The sequence below is a fragment of the Anser cygnoides genome, chromosome 6 (assembly GCF_040182565.1).
Source record: "Anser cygnoides isolate HZ-2024a breed goose chromosome 6, Taihu_goose_T2T_genome, whole genome shotgun sequence".
NCBI lineage: Eukaryota > Metazoa > Chordata > Aves > Anseriformes > Anatidae > Anser > Anser cygnoides.
In genome coordinates, this window is record NC_089878.1 from 3,495,502 (window position 1) to 3,511,771 (window position 16,270).

Below are 16,270 nucleotides of genomic sequence, written 5' to 3' on the forward strand. Positions count from 1 at the left end.
TTTGAAATATGTTTGTGAATTACTCCTTGTGCAGAAAAATAATTCTGTTTTTGAGAATTTCTCTGTATTATTTCAGACCTAGAAATTCACTTTTTCAAGGAGATCTCAAAATGTTTGCGGGTGATAACCTTCTCTTTTGTTGACAGGTTTCAAGATACTACCTAGCAATAAGTTTCGAGCAGTGGGAAAAAATGTGTTTGTTTTTTTTTTTACTTACAGAAAAAAAAATGCGATGAAACGATCAACTCTCACAACCATAATACCAAATCTGTTGCATAAGCTTTTGCGATCACTAATAAATTGTCTGGGTTATGGACTCCCTGACTGAAAACAGTCAGTTGATTCTTTGCATTCAGATAAATGCATTTCAAATTGTTGAATATCACATGGTGGGAGGAGATGTTTTCTAGTGATCTCTAAAATGAATACAGAATACTTAAGAGAACCACGTGGTATATCTTCCTCACTAGGTACTGTTAATAAATCATGATTCTATCTCTCATACATCATTAGTGTTATTGTATGATTTATTACCATATTATACTAGTAAATCAGTGTGAAAATATATTATTGATGGAGTAGAAGAATCTTCTGCCACACGTCTGAAGTTCTGACAGGTTTGCAATCTGTGCTTTTGCAGACTGATATAAATCAAAATTATGTGGATATGCTTCTATTTTTTTTTTTTTTTTAAGGCTGTAGAGGAACTGCTTTGCATTTTCATTGTTAACATGTCTTAGTCTTTTCAGGCTTTTCCCCCCTTTTGTAGCTGGTGAAATACCATGTGCCATTACACACAGAGAATCTTTGTTAGAAATTTTGCTGTGGTCTCTCCTGTAGGAGTTTCCGAACAGCTTTAGTGCAAAGATCGTGATAGAGAGTAATGTATATACTTGCTGTAGTTGCATATACAAAGTTGTTGCTTTTAAAGGCTGTTACTCTATATTTCATAGTATTTTACTATACAGCTTAGTTTTGAACTGTAGGCAGGACTTTTTTTTTTTTTTTTTTAACTGACTGTGAAGATGTAGTATTTGATTTCAGTGCAGTGAATTTTGCCAGCATGTATAGACTGCTCATCTAAGTATATATGTGCCAATTGCATTAGGGTCATGAAGACTGTGTGCAGCATATTGGAGAACCTAATGGAGAGAGGCACAAAAATCTTAAGCTTCAGCAAACCTAAACAGACAAATATTTCAGAGTTAAGTTTAAAATCTAATATTGTATCACAAATGCCCTCTTTCTTTCTGTTCTTGATGAAGCTTATATTCTCACTGAAGTGCGTAGGTATAAGATGCGCATCTGAGGAAATTCTTGTTTATTGTTGAAAGTTGGCACGGGCTACGATACTGAGATTTCCCTAGCAAGAAAGAGGCATTTTCAGAAAGCCTTGCATCCTTTTAAGTGGGATAGCTTATCTTCTTCTAAGTTGGGATAAAGTGTGCATCATAGGCCAGAGCAATCTCGGTGATGAATATTTAAAGTCATGTTTCTCAAAGTCTCAGCTTTGGGAGAGCTTGAGTGCACTACATTACCTCCCATACAGTCTTTTTAATCTTAGCTATTTCTCCTCAAGCAGCAAAAGAGCAACTACTGTATGGCGGGGTTTTTTTTGTTTGTTTTAGGGTGGAAATACCTTGCTGAGAAAAACATTTGTTGCTCATTTGAATGTTCATGCTCTAAGTTTGTATTACAAATGACTGGAGTCCAAAATGTAAATGAGGACGTCAATACTTTTCCTCCCTGTGTTCTCTTAGGAAAACACTTGACTTCCTGCTTCAACTATCTTCTGTACATTGGATCCAGTTACTCTATTAGCAACTTTAAGTTGCTTTATTTAGTGGTTTACGGTGAATTGATTTCCTGGGTAATATTTTAGGAATGTGCTACTTTGTGAACTAGCTTTAATTTACTCTGTTCCTTTTTCCTTCTTCTTTGTTTTGCTTTAAAGATATTAGAGCAGTTGGGCTTAAAAAAGGCATGTTCTTCAACCCCGATCCTTATCTAAAGATGTCCATTCAGCCAGGCAAGAAAAGTACATTTCCTACATTTGCTCATCATGGTCAGGAAAGAAGGTCGACCATCATCAGTAACACAACTAACCCTGTTTGGCACAGAGAGGTAATGTATGCCTTTCGAGAGCTCTTTATAAGCTGATGCAGTATACTAGGCTTGTATTTTCTCTTTATGCATTAGTCCTTACTCTGTGAAGGCTGGGAGCTTATTCTGTAGCTAGCTATTTAAACTGACACCAAAATTGTAGTAATTTTAGGAACCCCGTTGTTGGAAAGAAACAGCTATCATCTGCATATTTATGCCGTGTGTTTAAGCTGCAGTGCTGTGAGGTTTTCATTTACTTCTCTGCTAAAAGAGTTGGAATCACTCAACAGCCCTGTAGATCCCTTGAAATTGCAAAAAATAAATTAATTAAAATGGATTATATGTTGTGGGAAGACTCTTTTAAGAAAAGGTACAATAAGAGAGCATTTATGCTTAGTGATGGCAATGACTGCTCATTTGGAAATGATATCCTCAGTGTGCATAGCAGGTGGCAAGCGTTCAATTTTGCCAGGCAGAGTGGATGCTCTTTGTTAGAAGCCAGTTTTCTAGATTGGTTTATACCAGGTATGTTGTGCAGGTCTTAAAGAAGGAACTTGAACTGCTCAGTCCCACAACTGTCTTTGAGCACAGAAGAGCAAGGCAGTGTCTTTGAAGATTAATATTTAAGTGGGAAACTGTGAACATTGTTCTTAACCCTTTTGGGACCAGTTAGCATCATTCTTGATCTGTGCCTATTTTCTATTGAGCAAATGCCTATACTCTGTTTGAATGTTAATATGTTCTTTAGGAAGATCAGAAAATTGAGTGGGCTTTGGAAAATGTTTCCACAAATTACAGTCAAACAAGCAGTAAAGCAGAAGAGAGCAGTGTGAACATTAGCACTGCCCAGGGGTGCTTGGTTGTGGGAAAGACTGTAGATTTGTGGAAGACTTAAAATCTTAGAAGTATACAAGTTTTAATCTCTAAACTGATTCTTCATCTTTCTATCTGTCCGTTTCATTATTCAGTAGATAGGAAGAAAACCTATTCTTATTTTTTCCCCCTTTTTTTCTCCTCCAGTTCTCCTTGTTTTTTGAAGCTTATTAGAAAAGTGATAATGTTCACTGGTGCACACATTGTATTGGCTTGCTTTAACTGCTGCATCTTCCCTCTAGCAATGCTCTGATGATACCAGCTTATGATTCCATTATCTATGCTGTCCTAGTGGTGCAGGATGGATCCTGTTTTACATCTACTCCTTTCTGAAAAATAATTTGCAATTTTCTATTAAACTGAGAAACAAATTTTAAGTTCTTTTTATCCCAGGAACCCAGCTCTACCCAGCATGAGGGAGTTTTTTTAATTCATGGCTCAATTTAATTGCTGGTTTTGAATATTTTTAGCCAATATCTACAGCTGAGCTGAGTTGTTCCTTCGTTTGTTTCTTGTTCAGTACCTTGTCAGCTATTTAGCTAGATGTACATTAGCCAGTTTGCTCAGAGGTCTTAAAGATGGCAGACAGTAAAAGTGTAACCAGATGACTTTGGCTTTTGTGTAGATTTTACCCGTACTTTTTTGTTTGTTTGACATCTTACAATCTAGAGGAAAAAATATCTTTGGTTTCTAAGTCTGCTTTCCTAAGGGAATTTGTCATCACATTGTGTGTAAGTGTGCTTCCCTGCTGACATGCGTGCTTAAACACATGCCCTGTACCTCTGTTGAATCTTTTGACCATCTTCAGACTTAGCAGAGCAGCACAGATGCCAAATATGAAGTATTCATAAATTCATGAAAATTGATGCTAGGCTGAAGAGAGTGACTGTGACGCTGTTTCCCCCCACAAGGGAGGGTGGAAGGATGATCTTACAAGACATCACAAAACCTTTTATAAATTAGTGCCATCTTGTATGAAGGCCTCAAGTGCAGGAAAAGCTTCTGTTAGAGCTTACTGGGAAGATTTATGAACTTTGGTGCAAAAATCTATGGAAAATTCCTCTCCTTTAGTTTCAGTGCTCATGAAAACACTGCCTGTGCATTGTCCTTCCAATGTCATGCATACAAAAAATTACAACAAAACATGGTGTTGGAAGGGGAGTTCACTAAGCACAGACTAGACTGAGGCACTCCTCCTTTCTTCTGCATTGATTCTGCTACTCTCCTGTAGCATGACAGAGTACAGTGAGGATTCCTTCTCTTTGTGCTTTCTAGTATCCAAATTGAAGCAAGCACTAGTATACATTGCTTTCTCCTTTCTGATGTGGACCATGAAAGTGCTTTCATTCAGTGCAGCTTCTTACCAAACATGTATTTTCAAGGAATGGTAAAAAGATAGAGGTTTTCTGAGAGGCCAAATTCAGTGCTTAATAATGATATTGACATTGTTTTGCAATATGGAAACTGCCATAGTCATCAATCATTGCTTTTAGAGTTCACTGCAAGCTACTAGTAATTATGCACATGCCTTCTGAATGAAGATATATTGATATAGTGTCAAATATATTCTTTCCTTCCAGAAATATTCTTTTGTTGCACTTCTAACAGATGTCTTGGAAATTGAGGTTAAAGACAAATTTGCCAAGAGTCGTCCAATCATCAAGCGCTTTCTTGGGAAGCTAACCATACCAGTCCAGAGACTATTGGAGAGACATGCAATTGGGTAATTAGTACATTCTTAATGCTAACTTTCATTTGTCAGGGAGATTCAACATCTAGGATACTGGCACAGAGCAGCCTTTCTGGCTTAGTGGCACAGGCACAATTTGTACTGTAACTGTAGTAAGAAATTAAAGTGGAATTTGAATAGCCTTATTGCCCAATTGGAAAATGGTGGTGTTTCTAACCCCATTCTGAATACACATACATCTTTTTATATATGTTTGTAATTTGTTTCCAACTTAGTGTCTTTATACAAAAAATCATTACCCTCCTAAAAAATGTTATCCTATGGCTAGCTAATCAAGAAGCAAACTGTTATCACAATGCTGTATGATTGTGTGCAAATTATTTAGAACAAGCAAATTTTATTGTATCGTTTTTATATTTCATATCATATCGTTATATCATATTTTATTTTTATTTGTCAGTTTAAAAGAGAGATTTAATATCTGTTCAGCTAATTGACCAGAACTGCAAGGCTATGACTCCTTATTTTTCAGAGTGCTGGTGTACTACCAGATTAAAATGGCCTTATGCTATGAATAGAGAACTAATGGAACTCAAAATTAATCTATTGTGTTACTTTTAGATGTTCTGTTCATTTTTTGTAACAGTATGTTATGGTTTAAAGGAGCAAGTAACATATGCATTTTTAGGATGTTTTGTACTTCAAGATGATTACTGGACTGCGTATTGTAGTATAGTCAAATGGATGATCAAATTAGGCCATCAGACAGCCATATGCACTCGGAAAAGCCTGAGACTTGGTACTTAGGCACTGTGATACAGTGCTGGTGTAAAACAGATGGCTGGAGGTCTGCAAGAGATGCAGCTGTGAATGCAAAACTGTAATTTTACCTGTAAGAGAAAGCAGTCGTTGTAGGGTATGTTATTATGTCTAAATATTTTGACATTTGTTTGTTTTATTTGACAAATTAGAAAAAGTAATTCCTCAAAAGACAATGGGAGGAACTGAATTATTCAAATGTGCTTTGTATACTCAAAGATAATGAGTTTCCATTAACTTAAGAGGCCATTGGATGAGGCCTACGAGGAATGATGGTGAAAGAAAATCTGTATATTCTTGCCTGAAAGTTTAAGGGAGTGGCAGCATCGTCAACCTTTCACACAAAAAATAGGATATAAGCAACTGGCCTCCTTTTTCACAGATACTCTCATCAAAGTAACATGTTGCATAAATGGAGAAAAGCAAACTCAATTTGAAAAGAGTTTTCAGCTTTAAGTTTCCAAAGTGGTGGTTACACTGGTAAGTAATGTAAGAACAAAATTGTAAGAGTAGCTTAAAATTCTGACGACATCTTCTGATAAAGAATTTTATTCCATAAATATAAAAAAGTAGAAAAAAGAAGCCTGCCCAAGGGCATAAAACCTAACTTTACTAAGAATCGCTTCATCTCAACAAATCGTGATATGCTGGAGCAAGCAGCTTTTTCTAATAAATTTGCACACGGCTAGATACTCAAAAATAGCACAGTGATACAGACTGGCTTCAAAACCTATGTTAGGGTGTTCATTTCCATGCTATATTCCAAAACTGCTCTGGGATTTCTGTTGGTGTGAGAAGTGAAACCTGACTGCTGGTCTCGAAGACATTTCCTGTTTTCTTTGTACTTCAGTTCTGTGTATTTGATATACCAATTTTTTTGGGATATGGAAGGCTATATGATAAATATGTAGCAAAAACATAGGTAAGTATTCAGTTTTGTTTTGCCATGTTGCAGTTAGAACTGACTTCAATCTTGCAGTTATTTTTACCAATGTATCTGTATTTGTTGCTTGTTTGTGCTTTTTGTGCTCGTATTTGATGCTATTGATTCGTCTGAATCCAAAGCAGACATTGTTAATGTCACTGCTTTCTCTAATCTTGTAGTGCCTAGAGCATTGTAAGCCTTATGTAAAAAGTGTGGAATTCACAGCTGGCAATCTTCTGAGGATGCCCCGAAGTCTAACTGAAGAATTGCAATTGGAGTACTGAGCAATGAATCTGTGACACAGATTCAGGACACAATATTGTGATGATTTGATGTCCTGTGGCCCATATACAGTGTGGAGAGGTTGCTTTGCCTTAAGTTGTCAACTCAGGGCTTTTTTTGCTCAAAGCTGATGTTTGGATGCAAACTGCTGCAGTTTATCTCAATCATTGCCTTATATTCTGTTTAGTCTGTCACTTAGTGTAGTAAGAATGCTCCCTGTAGAGGGAGAGATGTTTATTATACCAGTACAAATCTAATTGCATAAGTAGCAGCAATTTCCCATGAAGGTCTTCAGCAGCCCCCTCCTCTCCCTTCAGTTGTGTCAGATGTGCTGAAAGTGACTGGGGCTGTAAATTCTGGCTGTGTGTAGCCTAGGATCTTATCCTGTCTCAAGCTGACACAAGTACTTAATCAAGTCTGAGTCCTATTGAAGTCAGAAACACTGAAGAAATTATTTGAAGTTTAATCTTAGCATTAAAAGCTTTTCTAAGTAATAATGTGTTTAGGCAGATGCAGAAGTGCTTTACTGAATGAGAAATAAAATGTGAAGAAACTATTAGGATTTTTTTTTTGCAGTAAAAACCACAAGGGGGCAGAAGGTTTTCAGAAATGAAAGGTTTTTGTTAATAATAAAACATATTTTCTGACGGAGGAAGGAGAAGCTAAGGGAAAGGGATCCTTTTCAGTTTGGTTTCTTTTGGAATTAAAAACAGATTTAGGGATATGTGAGAGTTCATAGGGCACAATCTGAATTTGAAAATGATAAATAGTAGTTTGTTAGGCTGTTTTGTGTATCAACAAACAGTATCTTACACTATTGTTGGTATTTGTGCTTTTTCATACAAGCCATTCTATGTGGCTAATCTTAAAAGTGTAATAGAAGTTACCATCTCTCACACTGACTCTACCTGATAAGAACTTCTGATACAAAATATTGGAAAAATAAAACCAGTCAAAATTTGGGGGGAAAAAAAGCATGCATGCACAAAACAAAACAAACGAACAAAAAACACACATACACACAAAAACACCAAAACCAGCAGTTTATTTGTTTTTGCAGAGACCAGATTCTCAGTTACAATCTTGGCAGAAGGCTCCCAGCTGATCATGTAAGTGGCTATCTCCAGTTCAAAGTGGAAATCACATCTTCAGTTCATGAAGGTGAGACTTTGTCACTGATCTGAATCTCCAGATAGTTGTATAGAGAGAATTTCTATGTATTTATGTTTCTAACATTTTCTGTGAAAATTAACTCCCCCATTAGCTCCCCTCTACTGTAGATTTTCCTAGTGGGATTCATATTTTAGGTATTTCAGATATGGCTTTGGAGATAGTAAGTCCAAAACACCAATGTTTATCCTGTTATTTTTCTTTTTATCCTATTGTTTTCCTGTTTTATTAGATATATTCTAAATGAATGTGCTTACGATTCTCATTTTATGGGATTGATGAGGGAATCGTAATTCTTTCTTCTCACTCTGTGATGTGTGCCTTGGCTACCTTTGGCTGAGATGAGCAGTTGCAAGTAAGATTCCGCCTCTGTGTCCATGCTGATCACTCTGTCCTATCCCCCTTTTACAGGACTGAGAATTACCTGTTACAGTTATAAAGATACACATGTCCATTAGGCGTTTTTTTCATACCAAAACGTATTTAATATTTTGTGAACTTTGCTTAGGTAGATTCCCATTCTTTACAGTGGAAAAGTCTGTTAAGTTTATTCAAACTAACTGTTGTGTATAGAATTGTGTATCAATGCACAATTTGTGATTGCTCATGTGATCTCAGGTGCAGGTTTACATGCTGCTAAGGACAGCTGGCATCAGTGACTGGTTTTGTATAAATCCTGCTTCTGGATATAAGAGAGATGTTGTAGAAAACCCGTTCCTTGTTTGTGAGGCTGGTTTTGCAGGCAGTTTGTCAAGACGCTTGGCAATGCTTTGTCTTTTGAAAGCAAAATAGGAGTCCTCTAAAGTAATATTCCATGCCTGTGAAATTTTCTATGACCTGTAAAATAGAATAGACTTATACAGAGAAAATTCTGTGATTGCTGTTATAATGATGTAGATGCCTGTATTGTTTTAATTGCATTTTCTTCACTTACTTGCCTGATTGAAATAAGCCAACACCTTGAAAGATGTGATGTATCACTTCTGTGATGCTGGGAAAATATAATGAACTGTCTATGCATTACATGTTTCACATTCAGTTGTTGTGTCTCTGCAGATGCATCACCAGAAACAGTCGGCACTTTGCTAGGAGTGAACTCTGTAAATGGAGACTTGGGGAGCCCCTCGGATGATGAGGACATGCCAACAGGACATCACGATACATCCACAGTGTGTTCCAATGGGCCAGTCCTTGAGGAATCTTCTGGAGAAACAATCCAGAGACATATTTTAAGGACTAGTACAACTCTGGAAACAGACCAGGATGAGATAACCTCAGGTGCTTCAAGATCATCACCTACAAGAGGTCGCCAGGACTCACTAAATGACTATCTGGATGCAATAGAACACAATGCTCATCCCAGACCTGGGACGTCTGCCTCTGGTGAACGTCCACGTGGAGCCTCCCCAAAACTGAGGAGTAGCTTCCCTACTGACACAAGACTTAATGCGATGCTTCACATTGACTCGGATGAAGAGGAACATGAGCTACATCAAGACCTGGGTTTTCCATCTTCCTTGGAAGATGATGGTGGTTTGGTAATGCTTAATGGTGCTACAAGAAGCGTTGAAAGAGATGGTTTAAGTTGCTCATCAGATCAGGTAACACAGGGGCCTGCAGAGAATGAAAATGTTTCAGCCTCTGAAGCTCCTTTGCCTTCAAGTGATGACCAGCCAGAGAGTCTCCCAGAGCTTCCACCATCACAGTTAGCAGAAGGGGAAAGTCCACAAGGTTCTCAAAGTGAAACACCAGCAGAGCAGGCTGGCAGAGAGTCATATGCCGCTCACGAGGTAGAGCAGCCTCCTAGCAGTACAGATGCAGGAGCTGCCGATGCCGCTGCTGGGAGCAGAAGGGGTGTTAGTGAAACAGAATCCATTGATCAAGGGTCTGAACCTTCCCAGCTGTCATCAGAAACTGAGCAGAGTGATCCTGCTCGCACGGAAAGTGTCAGTGAGGCTAGTACCCGACAGGAAGGGGAGAGCGATGTGGAAGGGGCAGACAGCTCTTGCAACGAAAGTGCAACTGTGCGTCGTTCCTCAGTTGAAATGCGGTGTTCTTTTGAAAGTGCTAGGTTTCCTGAGACTCCCACCTTCTCTCCTCAGGAAGAGGAAGAGGGAGCTTGTGCCACTGATGTGGCTAGAACTCAGCCAGCTGCTGAAACACAAGACTTTGCAAGTACTTCGGGCTCTTTGCCTGCAGTACAGTTACCTCAGGAGGAAGTACAGGAGGCTGAAGCAGGTGAATTACAAGACCAAGAGGAAGCAGAAGAAATCTGGCAAAGAAGAAGCCTGCAGGTGGCAGCTGCCAATAGCCAGTCTCAGGATGAAGAAACGGAAGGAGCCCAAGCAGCTTGTGAGGGTGCCACAGCACAGGTTGAAGGAGCTACTGGAGGTAACAACTGCAGGAGGCACTTATTAAAGTGACCTTTCTGCAGCCAGTAGAAATTAATTAAAAACGAACATCTGAAAGTAAGGATCTTAAATTATCAATGTCATTATCTTTCAAAGGTTTTCTTCTTGTGAGACTTAATTCTTTGTTTGAGAGACACTTGGGATTTTTGATCTAACAAAAATACCAAAACTGAAATATCCAAGACATGTTTATTTTGAAATAGGACATATTTTAATTCTTGAGAGAGTATTGAGAAGGAGTGTGAAGAAGAGAAAAGAATTTCACAGTATTACCTTGCTTGCTAGATAATTTTTTAGTCATGTTTCAGGCTGATATCTTACCTTTTGCAGTTACTTATATGTGTGGACACATCCTAGCATAGTTGGAACCATGGGAAAATAATAATGCATTACTCAAGACCGTAAAACTTCTCCCATCTATAAAGTTATTTTAGCAGTTCAGGATTTCATATCTCACTAAAATCATGGAAAATAGAAATGTGTCCATTGCAGATTTTTTTCAAGCACATTTCGCAATGGATCATCCATTCTCTTTCTACAGAGATTGAAGTGGATCTAATTAAGTGGGTGCAATCAAATTGGATTTCTGGATGTGTCTTTTTTTGTAACATTTCAGAAGTCCAGAGCTCATTTCCCTATCTTTGAAGTCCATGCTGTTCTGCATATGTTTGTAGTTAATCTTATCTACTCTATTTATCCTGGTAAAATATAATTTTGTTATTTTTTCAAATGCTGTCAATACATTCTTTTACATCATTTTCTAGACATTTAAGACTCTTTGCTAGGTGTCAGATTACACCATACATTGCTAATCAGTATTGCTGCAGCAAGGAAAGTCAGTGGACAGTTAGAGCAGATTTCTGTGGTGGCCAGGTGGATGTAGCTTTGCCCATGTCCCTTGGTGGGATATGACTCAGGCACATGCAGCTGTTAGTGCCGTGGCTTTCATTGCTCACAAGTGGATGCATTGTGTCCCAAGAGGTAACGTTTTCAGGAGCAGGACTGCAGAGTATGCCAGAGAAATCACCCTGATCTGTAGACATGACTTATTTTGCCAGAAAAGCCAGATGATTAATAGATATATCCTAAAATGTCATAGTCCTGCAGAAGTTTTAGTGTGTCTTGTTCTCTTCAGAGACAACTTTATGGTTTCCCCACATTGACCGGAAAGTGATTTGTGGGCATTTTGTTTCTAGGTGCTCAAGCCAATGGCCATCAGCCCTTGAGGTCGCTGCCTTCGGTACGTCAGGATGTTAGCCGGTACCAGAGAGTGGATGAAGCTCTGCCACCAAGTGAGGTTCTTCATACTTTAATTGTGGGTTAGGCTGCCAAGATGTTATTACTGAGATCTCATTATGTTTCATTTTTAAATGTGAGAACTGAGAATGAACAACTGAGAAGTTCTTAGTGAGGAAGGATGATGATTAAGTCTAGTGCTGTTTCGTGAAAGGCATTGTGCTCAGTCTGCAAACTATGAGGATGTGTTATGATAATTATATCTGATGTATACAGACTTGCTAAGTGAAGTTTGCAGAGAAATTAGGAAGGCATGATGCTGCCTTTTCAACAGGCAGCGCACGTGAGTAGGGAGGTAAGGTGATATGCTATGTGACACGCTCTGAGGGAAAGATAGCAAGCACACTGAAATCTATGAATATGTCATGTATGGTGATGATTTGCAAAGAAATATCTAACATCTTTCTCTGCTCATAGATTACATGAAAGGTGTCTGTGTTTTCCTTGCATTTTCTGAAGCTGTGTCAAGGCATTTGAATTAAAATAAATCTGGATATTAAGCAATTGTTGAATGAGCTAAATTGACTGAGAAATTGTCATTTCTTTAATACATACAGAAAACACATTGCTCGCAGTTTTTGGACTGACACTCTTTATTAAACGTGGGCGGTGGTGATCTATTTAGTCTTAGATGATTAAAGAAAGGAGAAAGGAGGGTTGGAAAAAAGCTACATGGCTAATGAGGAAACATGGCTTTAGAAAAGAAAAAAATCAGACACGGTGAACTCAATGGCAAAGCTCTATGATTTTGAAGAAGCCAGTAATTCAGGTATTTAATGTGCAATTAATAGATTCCATTCCGCTGTGTGAAATGGGACTGCATTTGCTGTGTAATTGAATAGGGTGGCTGTAAAGAGCCTGACAGTAGAACACGGATAGAATCACGTATCGGAATGCCAGATGATGAGAAGATTTTGCTCCCTGAGGATTCTGTTATAAGCAGTGCATATAACAAATTAGTCCTCTGCACAGATCCCAAAGTTAATTAACTGCCACCTCAATAACCCAGAATTATTTTTCACAAACTTATGCCTGGGAGACATATAGTTCATTTGCATTTTTATCACTTTTCATGCTGAAGAAGACAGAGAACGTTATGGAAGATCAGGTGTAATAACTTGGAAATGCATAGATACAGCTTTTGTAGCACCATGGTTTGTACACAGATTGCTTTTTGTGTTTCAGAAGCAAATGATACAATAACTACTCGGAAAAAACTATTAGAATGTTCATGGAAAAGGCTTGGCTGTGTGGAATTCAAAGATCTCAGACACTTGCTGGGATTTTACGTAGTTGTACATGGGCATGTATATATGCACCAGCCCTTTAAAATCAAGGCCCAATGCCAAGTTTATGTTAATCATTTGTCTGCTAATATGAATGAAATCCTAAATACTAATTATTGCCTAGATTTGTTTTCTTCGCCAAAGCTCTGCCCAGAACAGGTCTCTAGAACAGAATATGCCTAGTATGTCTGCCTAGAACATGTAACATTTAAAACTCCTACATTCCTGGGGAAAAATCAACAAATACCAGCTTGAATGCGCACCCTTGATCAATTAAAATTTCACAATTTAGCAAGCTAAGTCCTTTGTAACACGTTTGACCAACAACAGTTTGACTAAAGGAAGATTTTTTTGTCCATCACAGCACTGATAGAAGTCCTTTACTTTAGAACACATTGCACAAGCATTCAGACTTGCTTATTTAAAGACGAACGCAGGCAAAGCTGCGCTTTCTGTCTCAAGAACACATTACAGAAATGGTGACTGTGTTGGAATTAGACATCACTACAAGAAAAATCTCAGCTGTTATACAGCATTTAAGGGTTTGAAATCTAGGTGGAATGGTGAAACGTGTATTTTTATTTCATCAGAAAGATACCGCTTATTAATTTGAACTTTTCACAGAATCATCTCTTTCAATCTTTTTTTTTTTGTCTCTGGGGGGAGAAACTTTTTCAGAGAATGCTGAAATGTTTCAGTTTGCTTTTTTGAGATAGAAATTAAATTATTTTTTCTTTTTGTGGAGTAACTTTGAAATGCATTATATTTTGTATAGCAAGTACATTGATGAATCCATAACCTTTGCATCGTTGCAATTTTGTTTATTTTGAACTTTTAATTTGCAATATAGTACAAAATTCTGGATTTTGCTTATGGATTTGGAGAAAGATGACATCAACATACTTATTTTCTCCTGGAATTGTAATTTGTTTGTTAAACAGTTCTCTTTATTCTTACACTATGGTGTTTCTTTTTCTTTTCTTACTCCAAGTTTACTTTCCTACATAGCTCTTGTTTACAGTAATAATACTCTAATCACTAATAGGCTGTTCTGATTATGAACCATAAAGATAGAAGAACAATTTGCATTGCGGCCAGCTAAAATACACAGCAGTCTTGCAGAGATGATACATTCAGTTTAACTCAGAACTTTTTTTTTAACCTCTTTGTGAGTCAGCTCACACCCTACAGTGTAGTGCAGCGAGCTGCTTAGCTGCCTTCAGTTGTTGACAGAAGTCATAATACACATGCAGTAACAAAGCCTGAGGTTTTAAGGCTGTCAGTACTAAACAGTTTACAGTAGAATTTAGTTTTCCTTCTCTGCTGTCAGGATTTTTCTATCCCCTCTTTCCTCGTGGAGCAGCGGTCATTTAGAATTGGTTGCCTGCCAGTGCTTTTTTGAATGTTACTGCAGGGACTGATGTTTCCACCTCGACTTGAAATAGAGTAAGTCTCTCCTAGAAACCTTTTGAGCTCTTAAAGATTGTTTTTCAGCTGGTGACATGCTAAATGATTTGCACATTTTATGCAAAATCACGTGTATAATATGGACAGAGAAGAAATACTATATTCAGGTGATCTCATGCTGCTATCTTTCAACCTGACTGTATGTTAGGTACTATTAATAAATGCAGTGGTTCCTATTTTTTAATAGTTAGGGATGTCATATTCTGGTCTTTTGTAACACTGGTTGCAGAGATCAAACAGACCATAATGGTTAGTGCTAGACTTCTAATATTTTCCATAGTTTCTGTAGCAAAACCAAAACTGGGACAGCATTATAGTTACTGCTTGCACAAGAGGTTGACCGTATAACTGTTACTATCAGCTGGGGAAAAACAGTGACAGGTTTGCAAGGTTTTTGATATTTAGGCATTGGCTTACTGAAGTAGTTTTCATCTCATCTTTAAGTGCTTTTAGTTACATATGGATTCCATAGAACCTAAACTACTACAGGGAGTTTTACTTATGCAGTACAGTCAGGGAGAAGCCATATCTCTTAGCCTTTCAGTGAGAAAGTTCTGTGCTGAAGTCATCCTGTAATAGAGAAATGGAAACTTGGAACATTAGATTCAGTTACAAAGAGCTAAAATAAATACAGAAATAAAACCAAACACCTCCATAGTTAACAGTATTTTATTGCTACTTAGACTGGGAAGCTCGAATTGACAGCCATGGACGAATTTTTTATGTGGACCATGTGAACAGGACAACAACATGGCAGCGACCCACAGCCCCCCCGGCCCCACAGATTCTCCAGCGGTCAAATTCCATACAGCAAATGGAACAGCTGAATCGCCGGTAAGAATTACCATTGTTGCTTGTGAATTGTGTGCTTACAAAACTGCATTCACTGTGATAAGACTGAACAATGAACACTGGGTCCCAGTTGCTGTTGCAGCTGGCCATATGTATTTATTTTTATGTGACTGTTCCTTTTACGTTGCATGTGGGCTTCTAAGGCTTTCATATCCCACCTGTGTTCAACAGCTATGTGGATAAAAAAAAAAAAAAAAAAACTGATAATGGTTTTCAGAAATTCAAAAGGCTCCTAATGCTGAAATTAGAGAGATTAGTGTATGTTAACCTACAAGGCAGAAAAGAAGGGCAAGCCCGACTTCATTATTAGAGTCCCTCGGAACCGGAGGTGGATCACAGTTACTATATACTATATATAAAGTATTGTTTTCTAACTGTAGGTACCAGAGCATCCGCAGAACAATGACTAATGACAGGCCTGAAGAGCATACAAATGCAGTGGATGGAGCTGGAGAGGAAACTGACTTTCACCATTCTAATGCAGGTGAAAAAAAAAAAAAAGAAAAAAAAAAGGATTTATTTCTTGCTAAATGGAGCATTCATCCTGTAGATGATTTATTTAGTGACATAAGGCAGAACATACTTTCTGGCCCTGAAAATCTGGGTTGCCATTTGTTTTCATTGTTGTCTACTTTTGAAGATTATGGCTCACCCTGTTTGATGTGCTGAAGAGATGAATGTGAGATTTAGAGCCTTTTTCTGTCAGTGCCTGACTGGGTAAAAATATAGGCAAGACATTTGCAGAGAAAGAGTATAAAATGGTGTGGTCTGGGTTACAAATATTTTTTTTATAGGCTGCTACATTTTGAAATGGTAGAATATAGCACTAGAAAGGACTTTGAGCAGTCACCTATTTCATTTCCTTGGTGAAGGTAGATAGGATGAGCTACATCTAACCCATCCTTGGCAAATTCCAACTAATGTGTCCTTACTGTATGCAATCAGTGGATATTATGTAACATTGTGAAACAGACTATTCCTATTCTTGTTACATCTCTTAATTATTTTGTTGGTCCACTCAGGACTGTCTTCAGTTAGTCTGCAGCTCCTTAGGGATATTTCAGAAAACTAAATGTGTCTGTGACTGTTGTACTGA

General features: G+C 37.9%; 1 protein-coding gene across 7 annotated transcripts in view; it reads left to right on the top strand.

Moving 5' to 3' along the window:
- Positions 1 to 16,270, top strand: part of HECW2 (HECT, C2 and WW domain containing E3 ubiquitin protein ligase 2) — a 195,735-nt gene that overhangs the window by 129,311 nt on the left and 50,154 nt on the right. For all 7 annotated transcript variants that reach the window (XM_013187450.3, XM_013187454.3, XM_048058416.2 and 4 more), the window contains 7 exons: positions 1,955 to 2,124; positions 4,557 to 4,699; positions 7,753 to 7,853; positions 8,919 to 10,253; positions 11,470 to 11,565; positions 15,006 to 15,156; positions 15,555 to 15,658. In XM_013187450.3, coding sequence (XP_013042904.3) covers positions 1,955 to 2,124; positions 4,557 to 4,699; positions 7,753 to 7,853; positions 8,919 to 10,253; positions 11,470 to 11,565; positions 15,006 to 15,156; positions 15,555 to 15,658 — 2,100 coding nt within the window. The remainder of the gene's footprint in view (positions 1 to 1,954; positions 2,125 to 4,556; positions 4,700 to 7,752; positions 7,854 to 8,918; positions 10,254 to 11,469; positions 11,566 to 15,005; positions 15,157 to 15,554; positions 15,659 to 16,270) is intronic.